Source organism: Nannobrachium achirus (assembly GCF_963921795.1).
Source record: "Nannobrachium achirus genome assembly, chromosome: 8".
NCBI lineage: Eukaryota > Metazoa > Chordata > Actinopteri > Myctophiformes > Myctophidae > Nannobrachium > Nannobrachium achirus.
Genome location: NC_137817.1, coordinates 16,928,632 through 16,954,429, shown reverse-complemented (window position 1 = coordinate 16,954,429; position 25,798 = coordinate 16,928,632). Strand labels below are relative to the sequence as shown.

The 25,798-nt window shown below is 42.2% G+C and overlaps 1 protein-coding gene across 1 annotated transcript in view; it reads left to right on the top strand.

The window, feature by feature from the left end:
• LOC308289819 (beta-galactosidase-1-like protein 2) overlaps window positions 1-24,515 on the top strand; it is a 37,833-nt gene extending 13,318 nt beyond the window's left edge. The window contains exons 10-19 of the mRNA XM_080731585.1: window positions 8,092-8,235; window positions 10,319-10,399; window positions 14,151-14,257; window positions 16,202-16,348; window positions 18,929-19,000; window positions 20,107-20,185; window positions 20,336-20,423; window positions 21,087-21,201; window positions 22,944-23,060; window positions 23,500-24,515. Of these exons, the coding sequence (XP_080587711.1) occupies window positions 8,092-8,235; window positions 10,319-10,399; window positions 14,151-14,257; window positions 16,202-16,348; window positions 18,929-19,000; window positions 20,107-20,185; window positions 20,336-20,423; window positions 21,087-21,201; window positions 22,944-23,060; window positions 23,500-23,586 (1,037 nt within the window). The 3' untranslated portion in view covers window positions 23,587-24,515. The remainder of the gene's footprint in view (window positions 1-8,091; window positions 8,236-10,318; window positions 10,400-14,150; window positions 14,258-16,201; window positions 16,349-18,928; window positions 19,001-20,106; window positions 20,186-20,335; window positions 20,424-21,086; window positions 21,202-22,943; window positions 23,061-23,499) is intronic.
• Window positions 24,516-25,798: the final 1,283 nt, after the last annotated feature.

Below are 25,798 nucleotides of genomic sequence, written 5' to 3'. Positions count from 1 at the left end.
TTGATGCAGATTAGAAAAGGTTTCTGATGCGAGAGACAGTTTTGTTTTTTACAAGAGTAAATGCAGACTTTCTTTTGTTACTGAGGGCAAAGCTGTCTGTAATGGTAAGACGAGACCTGAGGGTAAGGCAAGGCATGCTTTCTATGCGGAGGCTAAGTCGGACATAAAGATCTGGTAGTAAGTACAAGACAATCTTTGTGATGTGCTGATGATAAACTGGGCTTTGGAGTATGTCTCTTCACTTAGAATAAGGCTTTTTCTCCATGTTGAGACTTGAGAGTGCAACAGGCATAGCATAGCTTAACCTCATTCGGCATGAATCCCACTCAGTGAACTTGTGATGTACACCTTAGCATAAGGTAATTTCTGCCTTGTTCTTGTCCTTTGTCACATATTAATATATCTCTTATGTATGATAGATTTGCGATGTATCCTCTAGGATAGAATTTTCTTTTTGGTGCTGACAGGGATGCCGAGACATTTTTTATCTGACAGCGGCAGAAGACCTAGGCTTAAGTACATGTATGCAGTACATTTATGCACAGTCTATTGGAAAATACTCCTGAATATCTTAATTTAAGTATTAAAGCTGGCCAGGTCAATGGTGTGACCCAGCCTGCTGTTACCATGTACATGGAGCAACATGATTCCAAAACCATTTACAGTCACCAGTATTTGATGTGATACTTGATTAAAAGGTTTTTTTTATACATGTTGTGTGAGTTTGAGGTGTATCTGATTATTAATAAGGTTAATAAGCATTAAGGACATATATCTTATGAACTGTTAATTAATGCATTGTTAATAGGATGTTCGTTTGAAGTGCTACGCCCTTCTCTAGGTATAGTACAGTAGTATAAGATTTTTGGTTGCGGTTTTGGGGCTTGATTCCTAAAACTGTCTAAAACGACATTAGACAATAAAGTTTGACTGAGCTCCATAGATCCATCCACAACCTAACCTCATGTCAACAGCCAGGCTTTCTACAACAGTGTTCACTCTGCCCACCCCCTTCCCCCCGTATGTGCGCACGCACGCACGCACGCACGCACGCACGCACGCACGCACGCACGCACGCACGCACGCACGCACGCACGCACGCACGCACGCACGCACGCACGCACGCACGCACGCACACACACACACACACACACACACACACACACACACACACACACACACAAACGAGAATCAGTAATGGACAATTATAAGCAACTTGTACAATCACATATCGTTGGACAGTGCGTCATGCACTGAGGAGAGTGAGCACTTTCTGAGAAGAGACTGGCAGCTTATATAACCCAAGGCTGATCAGGCCACTGTTGTCAACACTTTGCCAATCAGACCACAGATGTCATCACTTGAAGTTGATTGAAAATGTGAATAGGCACATGGCCTCCTAGGTGCTGTCTATGGTGCTGAACTACCTCCCCAGACCTCTGCTCGCCTTCCCGGCCGGGTCTGTCAGAACAGACCCACATAACAGCAACACTACTCAGTGTTTTTGGATTGGAAACATGGGGAGGTTACTGTAGGTGGGGTTAGGAAGCATAGATGTCCCTGTGTGTTTGTCTCTTTTTGCATTATTGGTCTATGTTGTTATGTGTTGCACGCCAGTAGGGTGATGCTAGCTGTCTGTGGGTATGTATGGAAAACTGCCTATATGTGGGTATGTGACGACATAGTGTGGCCCCATATTTGAGGTCACACTTGCCGTTTTCTTCGGAAAGTTACGGGAATTAGCAGGCAGCCATATTTGGCTATGAGTGCACAAGGTGCAAGTTGGTACCTCGACAGAGTGCAGTCTAGTTTGTGTTATCCCTTATGCAGTAGCGGCCTAAAACCATGATGATCAGGAACAGTGATTATACTAGGAGATAGTTTTCTTTTTCCAAAAAAGTGTACAGAAAGTGTTTCTGTGTTTCTGTTCTGTGACAACAAGTATGCCTTGTTGTCAGGTGGGTGGTGACCAAGCTGAATTTAACCACACCCACAGTGTGGGGTGAATGGTAAAGGGGAGGGGATGAGTTTACGATGTCATAATAAATCGGTGTTTTTCGATTGGGCCATTTGACTCAGAGGGCTGTATTTTGATTGTCTTAAGTACCAGCTCTTATGCCTTAACTTAAAGGCCTGTCCATACTGTCTCTGACCACCAAACCTTTCGTTGGAGAGTTCAGACTTTCCGACGTGCAGCTTTCTGAACTCTGATTCGGAGTAATGCTTTTCAGAAGATGCGAGAGACGTAATTTTGTAATTGAACCAGAACTTTCCGAAGAATGGTTTGGTGGTCGGATACAGTATGCACAGGCCTTTAAGTTAAGGCATAAGTGCTGGTACTTAACACAATCAAAATACAGCCTAGAGGCTTTCAGCTTTCAGGAAGAAACCAAAAATACACAGGGAAGACATATTATAACCACTTCCGGTGGTCTATTAGAGTATTGTTAACTCCATAGACACATACTGTACAAAACAGAAAAAGTACAAAACTATGGCACCACCTTTTCTGGGGGGGGGGGGGGGGGGGGGGCTGTTTCAAGAGCTAATATTACCCACCGTATCAACCCATGATACGTGTCAAGTTCAACTCGTTCCGTTGATACAGCCTTTGAACTGAGGGATAGAGATAGGCTAGAGAAGAGTAGCCTAATCAGGGGTTTTCAAAGTGGGTGACGGGGCACCCTTGGGTGCTGTGAGATAATTTGATATTTGAAATTTAAAAATATATTTAGTATCATTTTAAACTTGAAGTACAAAGTTATTTTCAGTCAGTTCTAACCAAAATGGCTATTATCTTGTTTTCCTCGCAACATAATCGCTAAAATATGCTATAAATACTGTATAAGGTGCTGCTGGGAGTGAAAATTAGGAATATAATGTAGGGGTGCCTCGGATGAAAAAAATATTAATATGGGTGCCCGAGCCAAAAAAGTTTGGGAACCCCCTGAGTTAGGCTATGTGAATAATGGTGATGTGCTTTTAAATATGATAGTGATGTATCCTTTATAACGTTGCTCAGCTGACCTTTTCAGGCAATAAAGAGGGCAGTTACTACTTACAACTCACAGGTTGTACTGTAACTTGTGGTGGACAACACGTGCTTGCGTCTGCTTGGGACAGCTCAGAGAAAGATGATTAAAGCATTTGTGATGATCATTGTACAGTCCCCTCAGAGCTTTTCAGTTTGAGTGGTAACGTTACATGTACTTATGTAATGTCCATCTGTCTACCTTCATGATTAATGTCTTGCTTGTGCATCGCCCTCTTGTTTGAAAGTGTCTGTGGCATATTTTAACTTGTATTGATACAAATAGTTCTGTTCAATATTGCACGTTGCCATCTCTCGACAACTTCACAGCAGCAACACCTCTCCTTTTGTCCCTCCACAATAAAGTGTCTCCACTTTACCTCCCAATGCCCCACATTTTACCCAGTTTATTATTAAGAGGGAATAGGTGTAACCCAGGGATGTCAAACATACGGCCCGCGGGCCGGATCCGGCCCGCGAGATGATTCAATCCGGCCCCAGGCTTGTAGAGCATACATTTCTGAGCATTTAGGAAAAAAAGTAAGTCTCTAGCCCATTCCTGTCAAGAGTTATGATTGTTTTAAGAATTAACCTAACTATTGCCTTCTCACTGCAGGCTAGGTTTCTCCCACCTGGCAGTGATTGAGTTGATTGATTGGAATGTTAAGTGACCAGCTCTCTCTCTCTGAAGATGACAGCATTGCTAGGAATGGGGTGGGGGGGGTCTGGCTATATAATAATGCCTGAACATACCTACAATATTCGAACTGTACTCAAAGATTACACATATTAGACATGGAAATTAATGTTGTTAAGAAAATAACTTATTTAAAAAATATAATAATAATAAAATGTAAAAGTTTTATTATTCAGATATTTTCTGAATATGCCATTATTGTTCATTACTTTTATTCTTTTTATTATAAAATACAATAAAAAATAATTATTGTCCTGCATCAATAATATCTTTTTTAGCCATTTACAACTTATAGCAGAGACTATCAGGAATTGAATTATTCTATTATCAAATGGTTTATTTTTATTGGCACTTCTTAAAGGAGTAGTTCACCCCCAAAATGCCATGGAGCCAATGGAGACTCATTCCTAAAACAGAAATGTTATTACAATAAATGCATGCCTATTGATTCCGGATGGGGACCCAAATGCATTTGGGTCCCCATCCGGAATCAATGGGGGGAAGTGTACTATTATCACATTTTTGTCTTAGACCGACAGTCCTCCAGGGCCTGAACATCGACGACGGACCCTTCACAACCAGCGAGCTCGCCAGGGCAAAATCCACCCTGAGAGAGGGAAAAAGTGCTGGGCCTGATGGCATACCCCCAGAAGTCTTGAAGAACTGCGACCTAGACAACCTCATCCTAGACTTTTGCAACAATGCTCTACAGCACAACAAGCAACCTGAAATATGGTCTCTGTCTAACATCATCCCGGTGCCTAAAGCTGGAGACCTCTCAAAGCCAGACAACTACAGAGGCATCAGCCTGACATGTATCACTGCTAAGGTCTTCAACCGAATGATACTGAACAGGATACGGCATGCCATCGACCCTCACCTGAGAGAGAACCAAAATGGTTTTCGAGAGGAGAGAACAACCGTAGCACAGATCCTGGCATTAAGGAGATTAATAGAGGAGGTGAAAAAGGACAACCTAGCAGCTGTACTGTGCTTCATTGACTTCAAAAAAGCTTTTGATTCTATCCACAGAAGCAAGATGGTGAAGATCCTTGAGGCCTACAATGTCCCTCCCAACATTCTCCGGGCTATCGAGACCATGTACGCAAAAACAAGGGCCAAAGTGGTGACCCCGGATGGCAGCAGTGAGGTGTTTGACATCCGAGCTGGTGTAATGCAAGGAGACACCCTAGCCCCCTACCTCTTCATCATAGTTCTAGATTACGCGCTCAGGAAAGCCATAGGGGGACGAGAACAAGAGCTTGGCTTCACGCTAACACCAAGGAGGTCAAGGCGGCATCCCGCAGTAGTTCTGACAGACCTGGACTATGCGGACGACATCAGCCTGCTCTCCGACAGCATGGAACAAGCACAAGAACTCCTGAACAGGGTGGAGATAGAGTGTGCCAAAGTTGGTCTCAGGCTAAATGCTAAGAAAACTGAGGTTATCACCTATAACCTACCTGATCACTCACCTCTGACAACAACAGAAGGAGCTGTGTTGAAGGAAGTCAAGGACTTCAAGTACCTGGGCGCATGGGTCGACTCAACTGAGAAAGACCTTAAAGTAAGGAAGGCACTCGCGTGGAGGGCCCTGAACGGCATGAACAGTGTATGGAACTCTAACCTCCCCCGCCAAATCAAACTTAGCTTCTTCTTTGCAACGGTGGAGTCTGTTCTCCTCTATGGCAGTGAATGCTGGACCCTGAAGCCAACCCTGCAGAAGTCTCTAGACGGGTGCTACACTAGAATGTTGCGTGCAGTACTCAACATCAACAGGAGTGCACATGTTACCAACAGGAGCCTGTATGAGGGAATACCAAAGGTAAGCGAGAAAATTGCCACCAGAAGAATGAGACTAGCAGGACACTGCCAAAGACACCAGGAGCTTCCAGCCAGCAAATTGGTACTGTGGGAGCCAACACATGGGCACCGGTCGCGAGGACGTCCCACAAAAACATACGTGGACATACTCAAGGAAGACGTAGGGACACAGAACACCAATGAGCTGGCCAGATGTATGGAGAACCGAGATGACTGGAAACAACGATGGAGGGCTCGTCTGAGGACGACCTAGATAGATAGAACTCAAGTCTCCATGGCGTGAGTAATCAAAGAAAAAAAAAGTCATTTTGGGGATGAACTACTCCTTTAAACAAATAGCATCTCTCGTACCTAACTGCAACTGTAAAACCAATAATGAAAGTAGCTATTTTACTTAATAATAAACACAATTTGTAAAATGATATACTGCTATACTGCTAGCTACAGCAGTGGCTGAGACGACAGGAAGAAAAACAGAGCAAACATGTGCGCGAGTGTGCATGCCATCCGATCCGCGACTGGTTCGGCCCTCATCAAGTCGCCTTTCATCCAATGCGGCCCTCACCCCAAAATGAGTTCGACACCCCTGGTGTAACCTAACAGCTTGGGAGAGCGTGACCAAGCGAGCAAGAGAGACGGGGCGAGAGAAAGAGCGAGAGGGCCCCGGTGCGAGGGTGGACTGACGGTCGGTCAGTTAGGGGCCCTCTTGAGGGCGGCCCTGTTTCAATGGAAACAGGTGAAATCCTTTTGGTCTACTTCATGTGTTTTTATGATTTCTTTTAGCAACAATAACGTACATTTCTCAGAAATAGTCAGATTTAATATTATGGGACATCTATAATCTCTTGCTCCTTGCCTGCACCATATGCATGTTGGGACACACTGAACTTTGAGCTTTTCAATTCATGTCAGTTTTTAACACTCATGCTTTGTGCAGCAATAGTTTCGAAAATAACACTGGGAGTGTCAGTGTACAGTTCACAACATTCAAAAAATCCAATCTACAAGCTTCGTTGTAAGCTTGTACACCTGCTATTTTTGAAAGATTTTGAACATTCTTGAAAATGTTGACTATAATAACGCCCAAAATAGGGACACAAGCCCAGGTTGAAAGTGGATGAGTCTGGTTTCATAAATATGTAACCAATAAAAGTATTAACATTGTGACTAAATAATAACTAGGATTTTGTGAAAAGTAATGGCTTTGGAATTTGGACATACAGGTACAAGGTTTCTGCCCGACAAAGACAAGCTACTGTACCACATCTGATGGGTGTGACTAATCATGAATGCAGCTTGCGATTTCCAGGAAGTTTTGCTCGCACATGCCTCAAATCATGCTTGCAGCATCCGATCACCATGAAATGCTGAAGAAGACATGGGACCATTTTCACATTGCCCTATTATAGCGCCACCAGGAGGCCACAATAACATACCTGACCTGGCGGAGACATGTGCTCGGAAGAGCACTGCTCCTAGTTTGTACTGTTATTATTGTGAGGATTCTTAAAAAATTCAAACACGCCATAGCCTCAGGCTACTCTTGTCATTCCTAGAAGCCATCCATGTCTTACTTTCCTTTGTATTTTCTCCTCTGTGTGTGTGTGTGTGTGTGTGTGCGCGCGCACGCGCGTGTGTGTGTGTTGATGGGTTGGGATGGGCTGTGATATACTTACAGAGAGATCACACCTCAAGATCTGTTGCAGGCAGCTGGGAAATGAACTCAAGAATATATAGGCAATTGCCATATAGCTTTGACGTATCTGCTGCTCTGTAGACTGCGCTGCACACTGTCACACAGTCAGTTAACCACATAAATCCTAGTGTTCCTATTCTAGGTATGTCACATATTAGGCAAACATTCTGAGAAAATAGGTGAACATTCAGAGAAAATAATAGATCTCACAAGCTCACAAGCTCACAACACATCGTAACGTAACATATGTTGTAGGATGGCTATTTTCCATTTGCAATGGCAAATCACCGTCTGGTGTACAGGCTACTTCTACCAAGGTTCCAATCTCGGGGAGGACATGAACGTTAGAGTGTAGCTGTGTAATCGGTTAGTGCCATGCAGAATAATTTAATCTAGTTGAGCCCCCACCCCGAATTGTTATTCACTATACCCCATGCCCTTGATCATTAATGTCAGTCCAATTTGAATACTTAATTATGTTGTGCCACCACCCACCTTATCCGTGAAAACTACGGGTAACTGCTTTCTGGTGGGAGACAGGCCATTTTTATGGAAGTAAGGTTTACCCTGTAATACATTATCATGACCTGTAATATAATGCGAAGCAGAGGTCGTGCCACATTCCAAGTGAAGAGAAATTGAGGGTAATTGGCTTCTTTAAGCAAGGTTTCATAGTTTGCTGTGACTCATACTAAATGGATTTTTGTTTTATTATTATTCACAGGTCTAAAATGTGGCCTGTTCTTAATTCATGCTGTGGTCGTAACTGTTATCTCAGCAGTATAACTACTATATCACATTGGTGGTTAGACTTGTATGTCCTTCTCTCTCTTTTTTTGACAGACATGGTTGCTGTGGTAACACAGATTCTGAGAATGGACATGTCAATTAACCTGTACATGTTCCATGGAGGGACAAACTTTGGCTTCATGAATGGAGCATTTGCCATTGGAACTCCAGCTCCCAAAGCAATGATAACCAGCTATGGTATGTATGCTCATTACATCTGATCATGGACACACAGAGAATGGTGTTAGCACTAATACTTTATGGTACTAACTGACAGGTATATGGGTTAGGTTATCCCAAAGGGCCCCTCATGCTAGTCAAAAAAAATATTAATATGCAATGCCCTATATGGTTCTGTAAGGTACTTGTCATGTTACTGTACATAGAATGGTCCCTTCTGACATCGGAATGCAAAGTATTTTCTTTTTGAGTAGACAGAAATGAATGATTCATAAAGACTGTGGAGCATGTACTGTGCTGCATGAGTCCACACAGCAGGGAGTTGATACCACGACTGCATGTTGATATATGCTAACCTTCAATTTGAAAAAATAAATAAATAAAAATACAAAATACATTAAAAACATACAATAAAAACACCAACACAGCGCTACAGTTCATGGGTGGGAGATATAAATCAGGCATTTGATAGTTCTCAGTAATGCATACATTTTAGCGTGTGTTTTCCCTTCAGTTGTTGAAATGTTGTGGAATTTAGTAGCTTTAGCTTACTAGGCTAATAATCATTCTAAACACCTGGGCACGCTGACTCGCTGTGCGCAATGGTTTCCAGGCACTCCAATCCACCCGACAGTGCCTGGCAGGCATGTACACACATAGACATCAAAGGGGGCTTGAGCCCTGCCTCAGCCCCTGCCTCTCTAACATGTCAGCCCCCTGCCTCTCTAACATTCTCTGCACGTCCCTGCGTTCGTGTGCCGTTCGGTGCGGGGCAGCAGTAGCGCGCAGCCACAGAACTTGATAGGAAGGCTGAAGGCACAGGAGGTATACTGGGTCCCACGACAAAAATCCGTACCATATTGGCTTAAAACGGGACGACGGGACTCACGGGAGTCACGGGACCCTGGTTGGTAACGCGGAAGTAATGAAGTAATGAAGTTATCATTATAATAATATATTACCGATTTTTTTTCAGTAAAGCGTTATATTAGTCATTACCGCATTTCGGTAATATATTAGTAATATGCGTTATATTACTAACGCGCGTTACCCAACACTGTACATACATACATACATACATACATACCTACACACACGGCCACGCTATGGAGACGGTGTGACCACCGCTCAAAAATAGCCGATCTACAAGCTTGCATAATTATGATCTATTTTTGAAAGTTTTGGAAACATATCTCAAAGCTCAAAATCTAAATGGTCACAACACATGCATTGTGAGCTTGTTGATCTGCTATTTTTGCTCATTCTTAAATGCTACTTCTATAAAGGCATGCACACAGTAGGGACGCCAGGGTGAAAGTGATTAAATGTCCCCAAAGAGCATGGCTGGTGCCACACTTTGAATGGGTCAATGCAACGCAGAGTAAAATAATGGAAAACTAAACTACATTATTTTCATGTTTTCTTTTTCACATGCTGTAGCACACCAGAAAAAAAAAGAAGAAAATCACAAAGAGTTAAAAGATGTACTATTCATGTATTTATAAAGTGGATATTCTTTTGGCCAGTAGATGGTGCTATCTCTCCTTTATGTCGCCTGACCTTAGGCTGCTGTCGAATTTGAATACTGAGTGCATGATAATGAATTCATTACCTAATAAAATGCATGAGAAATGTAAATGAAAGCTGGTACAATGGGTTTTATATCCCTCCTCAAGGGTGCTTAACATTGTAATGACCTCATTCAACCAAAGAGAAATAGTCAGGGACCCTCCAAGGGTTCTGTGTCAGTGGGGACAGTCAACCTCTGTCCTTCAACTGTCTTCATGGCTGTATTTACTCCACCATACTACATCTTACCGTCTTCTTGCTGACCCCCTCCCCGCTCCCCCCCAAAAAAGTGTGAGGTAATCTGAAACAATTCACACGCCCCGCTGATGCCGTCTCAAGATGTTTGACTGGGGAGTGCAATGAAATCATCTGCCACAGAAAGGAGACGCCCCACCGGCCACCACACCACCACCACCACCTAGCTCCTACCTAGTCCCCACCCGCCTCTCTCTCTCTCTCTCTCTCTCTCTCTCTCTCTCTCTCTCTCTCTCGGATCCCATGCCTGCTGTTCTGATAGAGCATTATCTTTCAGATTACGATGCTCCATTATCCGAGGCTGGGGATTACACCACCAAGTATCATCTTCTGAGGAATTTATTCCGCCGCTTCTGCGGTGAGTGCTGTCACCGTGAGGAGCCCCACGTTCCTCTCTCTCTCCGCCCGACTGCCCCCCCCCCCCCCCCCCCCCCCCCACCCCCCTCTACCTGCGCAGTAAAATCCTTGGTGTTAATTTCACTCTAAAAAAAGAGTTGGACCCAGATGGACCCATCGTTATGGGTGCATTTTAGTGCATTTAAATTAAATTGACGTTTATGGCATAGTGTTTTCAAAATTGTTAATTAAGTATTCAATCAATCAATATTCACTAATCAAACAGATTAAACTTTTTACTCTCATTATAGTTAAATTAGCACAGAGGAGATTACTGTGTCTTTCTGTGTTCATGTTACACTACAACTACCGCACAACCTGCTTGCTCTCTCTCGCTCGCTCGCTTGCTCACTCACTCACTCTCTCTTCGTGTCTGTGTCTTTGTCTCTCACTTTCTATCCTCTCCTTTTCTGGAGGCAGAGAAGAAAATGTGGCAGATGTTGAACTGCAGTGGGGCAAGGCAGACTCGATATCATGCGAGTTCAATGCTTTATAATTCAAAACTTATTCTGCTAGTGTTTCCATCGACCTATTGTGCATTTAATTTTTTCGATAAAGCCCCAAAATCCACCTCCTCCAAATGAATATTTCGAATTTTCTGGTGTTTCTGCCAAAAGACAAAAAGTGCAAAAAAACTGCTTCATGAAAACACCACTTGTGTCTGCATGTGCTGGCCACATTCTGGGGAACATAGACACCAAACCAATTTTCTTGTTACAAGACTCCTGTCTAATTGTGGACAAAATAGGTGTCCCAAATGTGATTTCACTGCAGTTTCATTAGAGTATGGTTAACGTTAGGGTTAGATCGGTCAGAGACAAGGGGATAAGGAATGAATATATGTCAAGGCAATGTTTTACTCAACCTCTCACTAGTCTTGTTGTTGGGTGTAGAGTTCCCCAGTGCTTTGTGGCCAGGGATGGAAGCCTAGCAGGGAGGGAATGAATGCCTGACAGCAGAGTAACAATTTGCCCACCATTACAGCAAAAGAAGGTCATTTGAAGGCTGGCTGCGAGTGATTCATTTGTCTGCTGAACAAAACAGCGACCCGAATAAGAAACGTAAACTAAGAAAGAAATAGTTGGAGCCGGCACTGCTTTCAGCTCAGAATCCGTACACACATGACCTAATTCTCTAATCAGATCAGTTTGATTTCTTACCATTGTTTGGCTCTGAGTTCATATGCATAGTGTGAGTCACTCCCTTCCCTGTGGCTTTGCGATATAGAGCAGTGTATTTGCATAATTCAACACGAATTTAGATCCAGTAGATGAATGTTTTTGTTCAGTGATGACACATGACTCCTAAAATAGCTAATAAAATGGTACAGTTTGAGATTTTGGACTTTAGGGTTATTTTGGTATTCCTACAATGACACATGGACTTCTGAATTCAGCATAAATAGTATTTTTGTAAGTCCTCTGATGTTCTGATTTATGTCATGCCTTTCATTTAGTAATAATACTAGCATTATTTATATAAATATATATAGATTATTTTTAAACAAAGAGCTTACATTGTGTTTTGGACAATAAAATAAAATTGTAAAGCTGATAAAATGCTGCCATAGAATATTTAATATATATTTATAGAGCAGTGCTAGCCTACAGTGCTGACTTTCTGTGGGTAAAGGTGTTTTTATTAAGGTAAATCTGATGTTGTCAGCACAAGGTTGCCAGAAAACAAATGGTACATCTGAGTTCTGGTGGCAAAGGGATGCTGCATTCTCCATGTACGCTATTAGTATGTATTATTTTAAAGTGGCTTTACTAACAGGAAAGGGCACAACAAACATCACAACAAGTTCACAACAACATTACACTTTGTATCTACAACCAATGGTGGTGTATGTAGCATTTAATCCGACCATTTTATTTTTTGTTTTGTTTTGCTTTTACCCCTTTTTTGCCCCAATTTAGTTATTATGCCAATGAATTCCTCCTCTTATGCATTTATGTGTCACTGTTGTTATATCCTACTGACTCACCTGCTTCCCCACTGGGAGGATGTAGAGCAGGGGTCTTCAACAGGGGGTCCGGGACCCCTAGGGGTAGCATCTATATTCGCTCACAATGCCATATTTGCTCACAACGCCTCGTGCTGCGAGGCGTTGTGAGCTTGTAGATCGGCTATTTTTGTAGCTTTGGTGTAGAGGGGGAAAAGAACAGACTAAGTACAGAGTAAAAGGTCAAGTCTATTAAGTATTGATGATTCAAGTGGTTAAATATCTGAAAACACAAATTGACATGAATCCAAAATACTTGTGAAAACCTTTGATTGTGCTGTCAAAAGATGAAACGATATGGAATCTATGAAAAGGTAGCGGGGGTCCCTGCTTCATCTCTCTCTCAACTACGGGGTACTTGGCCTTAAAACGTTGAAGACCCCTGATTTAGAGGCTTCATTCTATTACTCCCGCCTAACACTGGCTGAGGTGCCGTGGCTGCTGCCCCTGCCCATATTATGATTACACGCAGTGACACCCTCCCTGCCCAGCTTCTCTTCCCCCAACATGTGCACATTTTGTTTGTATACAGTAGAGGCTCGACAAAGCCGGATGCACCACCAAATTGAGAAAATGTTCTCACATTAGGGATTCTATGCATTTTTTTTTGGGATGTTTAGTCAAAGAGCTGTCTCTCTATTTCTACATTTCCCCAATCTTTGTCATAATCATTCTCTATTATTATGTTTCAATGTGTACATGCATGTTTATTGGAAGTAATTGTAAGCATGACTGTTTCTCTTTGCTAATTTATTCCTCATGTTTAGATCATGAATATTTTTCTGGCACAGAGACCTGCTGTTTGGATGGATGGATAGCTGACTATATGTACTGTAGATAGACCATTGATGTGTCTGAGTGCCTATCAAATTATCCCACTAGATCTATAATAATTATAACATCTCAGTAGCAGACCGCTGCTCTGTCTCTTTTTTTTTACGTTGGAATGGAAGCAGAATCTTGTTACAGTAGCTAATAGAATAATTTTAAAATCAATATTATGTTAGGTCAAATTATGGATCTTTCTCATGAGTAGCCATGTAATAAGCAGAACAATGTACAGTGAACCATCATTATGGGAAATAAAACAACCTTAAGGCAAAGCAAGGACCTCTGCTTCATGCCAGGCTTGCTTTAGTTTACACTGTCAGGGTTGATTTTACAATATTGACCGACTCACTGCACGTTAACTCTTACCAGGGACGTGCTGGCCATTGGGAAAAGCGGGACAACTCCCGAACGGCCAGTTCATTCCCGGCTGGTCCAGGCCGGCCATTAGGAAAAAAATTTAAATAAAATGTCGGCCTTCGTTCCATTTTGGGGGCTGGGTGGCCAACAAAGTAAATCGTCACTGTCGGGCAGAAACCTCATATCTCCAAGTTTCAAATGTATAATTTCTTTTCGCAAAGCAAAGCCCTGCTTCATCATACAAGGCCGTTGCACAAAAGTAGTGAAAACAGCAGATCTACAAGCACACAACGCCTCGCGGTGCGAGGCGTTGTGTGCTTGTAGATCGTCTGTTTTCACTAGTTTAAATCATTTTTAAAATGATAAATACATACAAGGTTTCCACCCGACAACGACGAAATATAACAAAAAAAAAAACAGGCCTCTCCAACTCTTTTTCCCGGGCTGAATCAGGGGCCCAGCATGTCCCTGACTCTTACATAACTACTGGATATCCTCTTATTCACTCCTTGTGTTTTAGTCGAGCCTCTTCCGGAGCTTCCTCCTGTCCAGGAAAGGAGAGTCTACAAGTCTGTTGTCGCTCTGCAACACCTGTCACTGTGGGACAGCCTGCACGTCATTGACAAGGTCAGCTACAGCCAGACAGTAAAAGCGGTAGTCTACTGACCATATTCACATGGCTGCCATTTCTTCTTTCACATCATACTCTGGGAGGGTGGGGGTGACGTAAGAGCCAAATAGTGGTTGTGTGAATATGGTCAATTGATGGTATATGCCAGGGGTCTTCAACAGGGGGTCCGGGACCCCTAGGGGGTCCTCAGAGTTACTACAGGGGGTCCGCCAAATCCTTGTGTGATAGGAAAATTCTTTTAAATTAACAACTTGAACCCTTGCATGCCTATTCTGAGGATAACTTTAGCCAAAAATAGCAGATCTACAAGCTCTCAACGCCTCACGTTGCGAGGCGTTGAGAGCTTGTAGATCAGCTATTTTCGGCAAATAGGTTTGGTGTAGAGGTAAAAAAAAAGAGCAGACCAAGTAACGATTTAAGGGGTTAAATGACTGAAAATACACATTAACACGAATCCAACATGACAGTGCTGTTAAACAAATCTATGAATCTATGAAATCGATGAAAATCTGCATCACACATTTATACAATATGTAGAGGGGGTCCCTGATTCATCTCTCTCTCTGCTAAGTGGTCCTTGGCCTGAAAACATCGAAGACCCCTGGTATTTGCACATCCCAAATATAACTTTACCTCAGTTGATGGATATTCATTAATGCTTTACCCTCCCTCAGCAGCCACAATTGGGTAGGGGTACCCCACGTTCACATGGTACTTAGGTCTGTGTGAATCGGATGATTAAAATATTATGCTTAAATTAGTCAAACCCCCTTTCTGGCTAAATGGTGAAGAAGTAAACTCCCATGTCTAGTAGATGCAAGCATGCATGCATGATATCTTGTATCTGAGTTAGTGGCCTAACTCAGATATGCACATCTTCGTTCAACACAGATGTACTGTAGCATGTCAGTCAGTAGCTTGCAACATAAATTATTCACTCTCCATTGCAATAATTTGCTTCCTTTCACAACAATTACTTACCCCCGACCAGGCATTCTTCACTGGCTACAGAGCGAATGTGAGCTTAGCTTAGTTTGCCATTCTGTAGCCCATGTGTGTAGTTGGCTAATTGTTTCATAGCAAGCGTTGTTTATTGTTCTGAAGAGTGTATAATGTACATCCCAAGGGCATTCAGACAGAATGTTGCTGAATAACAAACACTCAAGATGCTCTCCAAGACCACTTTGTTTGAATATCAAGACAGATTTATACTTAGAGGTACTCGACTGGCAGGTGAGCCAGTAGGGTACAACAGCAGTGGAAGAATTAATTGGCACTAGATCAGCACCAGTCTACTCAGGAATGATGCAAGTTGGAAACTTGCACCTGGAAAAACTGCTGTAGTATAATATTTTTCAGCCCTTTGCGATGTGTCACTTTTTTCAAATTGTTCAAATTAAATTCAGAAATGACAAACAACATTTTGTAAGTTCAAAAAGGGGTAGAGTGGCCGTTAGAGCGGCCGGATGGGAACGGCAAGTTTCCCAGTTCGATCCCGGGCTCCCCCAGAGTTAGTGTTGAAGTGTCCTTGAGCAAGACTCTGAAACCCTTGCTCCCAATGTGCAGGTTGATGCCTTGCATGGTTTCCTACGCCATCGGTGTATGAATGTGTGTGTTAATGGGTGAAGGTGAATGCAAAGCACTTTGGATAAAAAGCGCTATATAAATGCACCATGCACCATTCACCATTCATTCATATATGTATGTATTGAAATACTTCAACCTTGGCAGAAGTGGATACAGGTTATGGAACATTTTAGTATTTACATACATTTGATATGAACCATGTTGACATACAGTACAGTACCTACGGTGCTTTTGAGTTTGTACAAATATTTAATTCAAACATATCAGAACACATTGTAAATGTTATCAGAATGTCTTAACTTCAGCATTTGACACTATGGATGCTGTTAATATACTGCTTTTGTTGTATGTAGCCTTTTAAGTCAGAGAGGCCAGTGAACATGGAGAATCTTCCTGTCAACAATAACAACGGTCAGTCATATGGCTACACCCTGTATGAGACCACCATCACCAGTGGAGGAATCCTCAACTCCAGGAACAACATCAGAGACAGAGCTTTGGTAATGACAACATGACTGTTAAACAATACATTATAATAAAACGAGAAAAAGTGCTCCTCGGAAGCAGGCCTCCGCCAGGTCAGGTAGATTAATGTGATTTTACTTAATTTGATTCTGATTCTAACCAAACTACAGTACTTTCATTCTTTAAACAAGCCCAAGACATACTTAACGAAAGTGCACAATTCAAGCTACACGAAGTTCATTTAACGTACTGTGTTCAATTATTTTATTTAAGCAATGCAATTGTGACCTATGTTGCAGCGAGGGGCATTGTAGCAGGAAACAACAGGATGAAGCTGTCTTTTATCTGTGCCCTCTGCTGCTCTAGCTTTCACAACATAACAGGCTAGTTGTCAGATTGATCTCTATGCCGGTTTATTACCTCCACAGGGACATATCAATGCACGTTGAGTATGTGCAACGGTGTGCAGTCTGGGCACTGTAATTTGTTATTGTATACTTGCTGTACATTAACGGTCCTCCTAACCCTCTCCACTACATGCCCAACATTTGCCTATACTTTACATTTAAACTGATCCTAATTCCACCCCTACCTGTTATACGTAGTACGTACAACAAAACATTTTTGACTAACATACACAGTTTTCTGTCATAATTTGATCAAAAATCAACCGGATTACAATGTTGTATTCAATGTCAATTAGTTGACACAAGAGAGTGAAAAGCACAACCAGGGCACACTGTAGCCCTAAAACATAACTGTCATATCACGACTGACATGTTTCGCATGGCTAGGCACACTGGTGACATCATTGATGTGAGTCTCAGCATGGGGTTCAGTGTTGGCTAAGTAATGTAATTATTATTAGTATTATCTAAGTGTCCCAAATGCTTTCTAATTATCCTTGTATACCAACTAGGAATTTAGTTTGTTTTAGTTAGATATCTGCACCTGAATTAACAAGTTGTGCCAGTGCAGGAAAGCCAAGCCAATGGTAATGGGGCTGTAATTACCTGAACAGATCGCACCAGACTTAATGGCACCGGATGAATGATCGGACTAGGTGTAGAGGTAAGCAATTTACCCCGAGTGAGAGGACATTATGCTCTGATAATGTCCTGTGTTAGGGTGTTATCGGACGAGGCGAAGCCGAGTCCGATAACACCCTAACACAGGACATTATCAGAGCATAATGTCCGACCCCGAGTGGTAAATAGCTTTTCTACCACTTTTTCCCTTATACATGAAAGAAAACACATAGTTGTAACTTGCAAGGATCTTAAGTTACAATCATTATTGCCTATAAAACTTCCGCGAGACAGCAGATAGTTCCACCAACAACATCTTCTACTCACCAACAGATGGCGCCAACTCCATACTAATCCATGCGTCTAGCTTACAGCTAAGCTAACGTCAGTTAGAAGTACCGTTCCGGCCGTAAATAGAGGCTGTTCGCTTCCAGAAAGGCATAGGTTCAGAGAAAAGGGGCTTTAAAGTTGGCGGATTGCATTGGATCCAAATAAATCGGCGACTATAGCATGCACGTTAGTGAACATAGGACCGTTGCCACGGTCATTTGTTGGTTGGGGGAAAGGTGTTCCGACTACCTCCTGAAGTCCCCGGATGTACACTGAGGCTCATTGATCTCGGACAAGTCCCCACACAACTTTGCGGCAGTAGTTCTCTCATAACCTCCGGAATTTAGCCAATCAGAATCCAGTATTTGAACACGTGACTCGAAAAAGTGGTAGAACACTTTGTTTGCCCCTGTTTAACAATATGTATAATAATAGTCTAATAGCAGGGTGGGGCTCTCTGCTGTAAGTAATACAGGAGGGTGGGAGAGTCAAATAGGGCATTTCTTACCTATTCACTGAGTGTATGTGGAATGGGCTTTCTTCCTAAATTAATAATATTTGGTTCCAAATCGCTGTGACGTTCAACTCCTCCCCATTGCTGTGATTGGCTGCAACAGATGCTTGCAGCTCTCCACAGAGTTATGTCCCACCTTCCTATCCTGTTTCACTTGGAAATACATCACAATACTGAAGTTTGATTCTGGCTAAATGCCATTTCCGCTCAACTTTGGGAAGCGACCAAAGCCAGGTGTCCTGAATCACACTGGTCGCTCTCTGGCTCTGCCCATCAGGTACATGCCCTACAGGCACAGAGCAAGAGCAAGACACACAAACCTTGACAGAGCCAGAGGGCTTACACAAAGCCCACACTGCTGAGGGCTGTCAGAATTTCCCCTCCTTGGGTCATCTTCCTGTCCTTAAAAGAGCCTGAAAAAGGTAAAAGAGCTAACATCAGACAGCTTGATTCCGATAGACAGTCCCAATAACTGTAACTAAATCAATGACAAAACCTAAAGCCTGTTCACACGTTCCTGTAGAGAAAGTAACTGGGGTTTTAGTACTCTGCTACTAGTACAGTAGATTCAGAGGACCACGTTTCTGTTTTAATATCTGCCCACAGTATGCATTGCAAAGTTACCAGCTTCTTTGTTTTTACAATCTCCAAGCTCTGGCTGTTTTGGCCTTTCTCTGTGTTCTTACTGTTCTTACAAGGTCAAGAAGGCCCATAACAACATTGCTCTATTGTGTATACTGTAGGTGTTTCTGGACAGACATTTTGTTGGTGTCCTGGATTATAAGACAACAGAGCTTCCACTCCATGATGGGAAGGTACTGTATATGTGTGTGTGTGTTTGTGTGGGTTGTCTGATATACAGTACTGTACATGCCGATTCTCAATAGCCAGGAAAAAAGAAAAAATATTACATTTTCTACCGCTGTCTGTGTCAGCCATATTGATTCTGTTTTTCGCTGGCGGTCTGGTTGCGTTGCATTCTGGTCAGCTCCGATGCATCCTCTGTAAAGTGGGTGGATCAAGTTCACATCCGGGCTCTGTAATTGGTCAGATGTAAACTTGAGGATTGGAACCGTACTTGGGCAGCGACTGATGATGTATCACAAGTTCGCAAGGACGGAACTACACAGACATGTTTGGGTATTGAGAAACAGGCATAGTGTGTATTAAGGCTGGGCGATATTAGGAACACCTAACGTTGAATACCTCGATATCGATATTACTCACGAACCGATAAGTGTAAAAACAATTGCATAATATAGTTTTGAATGTTTTTCTGCTTTAGGTCCACTGCCTGCCTAACCCAATGTACATGCATGGATAGCATATCCATGCATGTACATTGCACAGTACACATAGAAGGGTTAGGTACTGTAGGTGTTATTGAAATAACCACACCTGGTTACAGATGGACAGCTTTGTCTGTTAATTAATTTGACACATACACCAATACCTAATTTCAAGCGTCTTTGTCGATATGTATACCTTGCATGTTGATACCTCGATATTGATACATTTTCGATATATTGCCTAGGCTTAGTGTGTATGTATTTGTATGTGTATGCTCATGTGCCCCTTGTCTGTAGGTCTGTTGATGAGTTGGCCTTGGATTAAAGTGGATCAAATGGATACAAGCTTTTAATATTTAACACCATGCTGCATGTGAAACCCACTGGGGAAGCTGATGAATACGTTGGTGGCAATATATGAATCTAACACCAACAGGCAAATGTTTATTCTAACAAAACAAATTCCTGCAGCCAAGTTCACACCTAACAGCTACTGAAAAGCAAATTCACAGAGCTTATTCATGGGGGCAGGAATGTATGGGAGTTTTCCTTGAGTCATTTCAGGAGAAAGAAATGTGTTCATGTATTTACTGTTTTCCCTGTGCTTTCCTTTTTTTCTTTTTTCTTTGAAGGGAGAAAGAACTATGAGATTACTGGTGGAGAATTGCGGAAGAGTAAATTATGGGAAGCTCCTTGATGAACAGCGCAAAGGTACAGTATAAATTGATCTTCTTATGGCTTTGTAGATCATGTGATTATAACAGATATTTTTCTTTCCCTATGATTTACCACAAAATAGACTAATGAACAGTATATAAAGCTCACTGAGAGAAATAAAGGTGGATTTTCCTTGCACTCCAGGCCTTGTCGGAGATATTGAGTTAAACAACCGACCACTTCGAAACTTCATCATTAGGAGTGTGGATATGAAGCCAAGCTTTATTAACAGGTTCGCGTATTTCATATACTTTTCACTTAACCTCATATTTTTGTTTTGTTTTTACACATGTCTGTGTATGATGTATAACTGTAGACTAATAGTAGATCTACTATTTTTGCCGAAGGTTCTCCCCAGAATAGGTATGCTGGGGACTGGGTACACGTTTTTAAACCCTATATACTTCATTTTAGGTCAATGGCAAATATTTGCAGTTTACAGTACAAGCTCACGATGTGTTGTGATCTTGTACAAAGATCAGCTATTTTCACAGAATATTCTCCTTTTACGACATGCCCAAAATAGCAATGCAAGGAGACAGGAAGTCGTGGGTCGTTCCGGCAAAAAGAAAATGTAGATCCGTCGCCGTTTCCGGTCCAAACCGGAATCGCTATCTTTGGGCGCTTAGGCACCTTGGATCGGCGATCCGATTTTGGATTGTTTTTAATCAAATCAAACTAATCTAAACTCTGGAAACTCGTGTGGCAGTCAATGAGTTAATCCTATTTCATCCTCTTATGTTACATAACTGACAGTGTTATGTTCACATTAATAGTCATAATTATTTATTAAGAAAATCATATAGTTTTGCTTTGGATCAGTTTTTTATTTACCCTGAAAACCTTAAAAAAATTACTTGGGCCATTAGTTTAATAAGGTGACGTTATGTTTCAGACTTGAGAGTTCTGGCCATTGGAGGTCTGTCCGCCATCAGCCCTCCTTCCCGGCCTTCTTCCAGGCCAAGCTGTACGTAGATGGACCACCCAGAGACACCTTCATTAAACTACCTGTGAGTAGGACAGACAATCACCTTCTGGCTTTAGCACTGTGAGGGTATTGTAAGTGGGCCCCCAAATAATTGGCAAAGACTATGATTTTAATGATATTAATGCAACCGAAGGTCGCAGTTTACCATGAGAAATGTCACAGCTTGTCCGCGTCCATGTAGACGTGTGTGTACACATTTTTACGTCTATGGTTCTATGGGTTTGTCTGTGGTTCTATTGGTTTGTCGATCTGACATCATGCTCTGATGTCACTGTGAACCACTCTTAACAGAATGGGTTTGCCGCTCTGACATCACGCTCTGGCTTGATGTCCCTTTTATGCCCATATATTTTATGCCCATACTAGACAATTTGATGTCAGAATCTACCCATATATGGGCATTCCCAGATCACACTTGTTCTTGTCCGATTTATGCCCATATATGGAGATCCCTGTCCCGATGTCATCAATATTAAGCGCATATCTGGGAATGCCCATTTGGTAATGCCCATATTTGGGCATGTTCTAACATCACATTGTTGACTATCATGCAGGGGTCTCCATATATGGGTAACTGGTCCGATATACATCACTGGCCAGATGGCCAAGAATTTGTGCGAGTCGAACCGTTGCATGTCGCCCTGAGGCGTCTTACTTGTAATATTAGTGTGTGTGTGTGTGTGTGTGCGTGTGCGTGTGCGTGTGTTGTGTGTTTAAAAATCAACATTTGCATGATTTAAAAAAAAGAAAAAATGACCTACTGTATAGCCTCTAAATCTATCAAGGTAGATGTAAAATGTTACACCACACCAGCTACCTAGTCATTATTTTTCTATGAGTCTATAAGTACACACATTCATAAAACATAATCACAATTTCAAACTTCAATTTATATGATTATACAATTATGAACAAGCAACACACAAATTGAATTTAATTTAAAAGAAATAGCTCACAACGTGCGCTTGTTTGCCGACTGGAAATGTTCAGTCACTGGCTACGTTTACATGCACACAATAATAACATTATTGCTCTTATTGGATTAGGTTGTTGGCATGCATAGCAAAACCACGTTCCCTGCTGCAATTATTGATTGAATACCGCATGTGCCTCCCATGATTTATGAATTATCTCCCTCCCATGGTTCCCTTGTAAAATACACAAATAATAATAACAAGTTATGTTGGTATTATAAATTCATTCTAATGCAATGGACTTCTTTCATTCATTCTTTCTTTCTTTCTTTCTTTCTTTCTTTCAATAAGTGGCGGTGCTGTATGTAATTATAGGCTAATAAGGGTGACAAAATATACATTTCAGTTCAGTACTGGCGTGCAGGGGTGAGGCAGTGTAAGTGCCTTGTGGTGGGTGTTAACACACAGCGGGCTGCCTCCATTGTTTTTGATGTTCACACAATGGCAGATTTGCCAGCGGCATGTAGTGGCGATGTGGGAGAACAGCTAGCAGACACAGATAGATGGTAACTGGAGTTACTGGACGTATGTATTTTAATACCAATTATATGGCAATTCACTGAATTCAGCCATGAGTTTTCAAGTTATTGGACTGACACTACCATTCCTAGAGCACCTCTGCCAGTGGGGGCTAAAACAGCTGCACCCAGAAAGGCCATTTACTAGATCCCTTGTTACCTGGTTTTATGGGAGGTACCGTTTTAGGGATGGATCGATTGTGTCTCTGATAAACCAAAATTGCCTTCCTGTTGTACGAGTTATAATCTCCGCTGTCTGGTTCTACTCACAGGGCTGGAGTAAAGGGGTGGTTTTTGTCAACGGGCAGAATCTAGGACGCTACTGGTCTATTGGTCCCCAGCAAACACTATACCTTCCTGCTCCCTGGCTTCAAAAAGGAGACAACAAGGTACTGTTGCCTACTGTACTGTAACTACAATGTACACAAATATGTATCCCTATTCCCAGTGGATAGGGAACCATGGCACCATGGCACTGTACTTGAGCTATTGCACTCCACACAACCACATTGACATTCACATCACACCTCCTACTAGTCAACAGTTTGCATATATAACTACTGGTGATGATCAGCCCCCTGTAGCTTTGATGATATAAACTATGCGAGGCTTTGTGGGGGAAAAAAAGCCTTATCTCTCTCTCGCTCATCCTCTTAATTCCCATCATCACTCTTTCATTCCCCATCTCTCTCCCTCTCTCTCCCGCTAGGTCTCCCTCTCTCTCGCACATGTTTACGTAGTACTCATCAACCACAACCACCAACTCTGCTCTGCTCTGCTGACAGCTGCTTCGCTGCTCAAGCTTGTCTCTCTTTCTCTCCATCACAGCTCACAGTGTTTGAAGAGCAGGAAGCAGATGGCGAAATCCAATTTGCCAGCAGCCCCGACTACGGCATGACTGTCGACGTTCAGTGAGAACAAGAGGTGAGACAGAGAGGAGGGACAGGGGGACGGGACAGGGGTGAGGGAGGATGATGGTAGAATTGCAGGGGAGGACGGGGCCGAGGGCGGTGGCTCTGAGCCTTCATCCCTCTCACATCCTGATGTCTACCGGGAACACACATGGCGGCTCAGCCCCGATGCACTTCACTGCACATGACATTTTGCTTCCTGGCGGGAAACACCAGTGCGGTGATGATCCGGATTAATCTCGCTGCTTACAGCTCCTCTTTTTTCCCCTCCGCCAGCCAGGCAGTGCTGGTATTACTTTTGTTGATTTTAATTAGTTAATACGTAATAATCGTTTTATTTAATAGAATAACAATAATTGATCATACATGACCGCCAGTGACATTAGTGTAATTATAAATGATATTGTCTTTCTCTCTGTTTGTATTATTAAAGGGGAAGACCACCCATTTTCAATACTGAAATATGTCATTAATATACCTTAGAGGAGATGTGTGGAAACAGAAAAAAAGTTCCCCTCCTTCTGTGTTGCCTAGAACTGGAAGATTGATTTTGGGGTTTGTATTGTAAAGTACAACTTGATGACATCACACAATGTACTTTACAATACTGTACAAACCCCAAAATCAATCCTCCAGTTCTAGGCAACACAGAAGGGGGGGAACTTTTATTTCCACACAACTCCTCTAAGGTATATTAATGACATATTTCAATATTGAAAATGGGTGGTCTTCCCCTTTAATAGAAACACATGTTTATATTATTAATAGGAAAACATATGGTGATTTAAGTCTGATTTGGCTAACATTATTTTTTCTGATCAATATCAATGAGCCCCCTGCCAGGAGTTGAAGATCACCGGTGGTATCTTTGATCTGTTACTCAATGCCTTCCTATTGGATGCTGTAGATACTGTCTTTCTGGTCTGTTTTATTATTTCCCTTTCAATAATTATAAACAGGAGTGGAACATACTGTATAGTTGTGACAACTACACTGTGTGTACAAGTTAACATACTGCACCATTTACCACTGTGCGGCAATTTATTTATTTATTGGTAACGGTCTGGTTCTTGTATACTTACCAATAAGTATGGTAAATACCATACAACAGGAGTGTTCTCCGCAGAATATGAATGCTAGGGGATCAAGTGGTTAATGTAAGAAATAAAATAAAAAATCACAGAAATATTTGGTGGCCCCCCAGTAGTAAATCTGAGGACCGATGAAGACCCCTAGCTGTCTGTGGATACACGCACATCCAAAAGCACTGCGACGGGTGCTGGACCAAAAAAATAATACTAGAAAAGAAGAAAAGGTCCGCACACTGTCTATAAGCTCCCCAAATAAATGTATTATAGAGCGGAATAAAAAATCACAACGTTTCGGCCTACATGGCCTTCTTCAGCCGATGAAGACCCCTGCCATACATAATGTGGAGAGATATAAATCTCCCTAATATTAATATTTTTTTTGCATTTTTTAATACAATTCTGGCACAGTATTATTGTGCAGAGCAGTACTTTTCCATAGGTTAAAACACCAGAATAAGGCCATTGCAAAATTAGCTTTTATAACTTATATATATATTAAGATATTCTATGCATTACTGTTCAATAAAGCGGAGCTGTACAGGAAAGATGTCTCACAGAAAAAAGGAAATGACAAACTGGAACCAAACCAAAGCACACGGAAGGCCTGTGCTGTGAGATTGGTGGAGTGGTCAACCAAATGGCCATTTTACATTTTCTGTATGTGACGAACATCATTTCATTAACGTTTTCTTTATAAAATAAATAAATAAAAAGTATGTTTTATCCCACGATTTTGTAACACATTTTCCACCCAGTGCCAATTGCCTAAACTGTAATCCTGGGCACTGCTCTCCATCTACCAACCTGGGGAGAGCCCTGAACTGAGTTCATGCTTCCTTCAATACATGAGGAGTGAGCTGGCTGCTTCTTATCACCTGACAGGGGGGAGTCTCCCCAGTAGGACGTAGCGCATGGAAGGAACATGTTATTCCCAGTTCTTTTCCCCTCCATCAGGCACCCCGGTTTACCAGAGGGTGGCAGTATAGAGACCAGCATTACTGCATGTTTTTTATGAGTGTACCTACCCTAGGAGGAACACGCAAACTCCACACAGAAAGGCCCTTTCGCCAACCCCACCTAGGGTATGTTGGAGCACACCTAGGGCACTGATGACGCGGAGGAGAG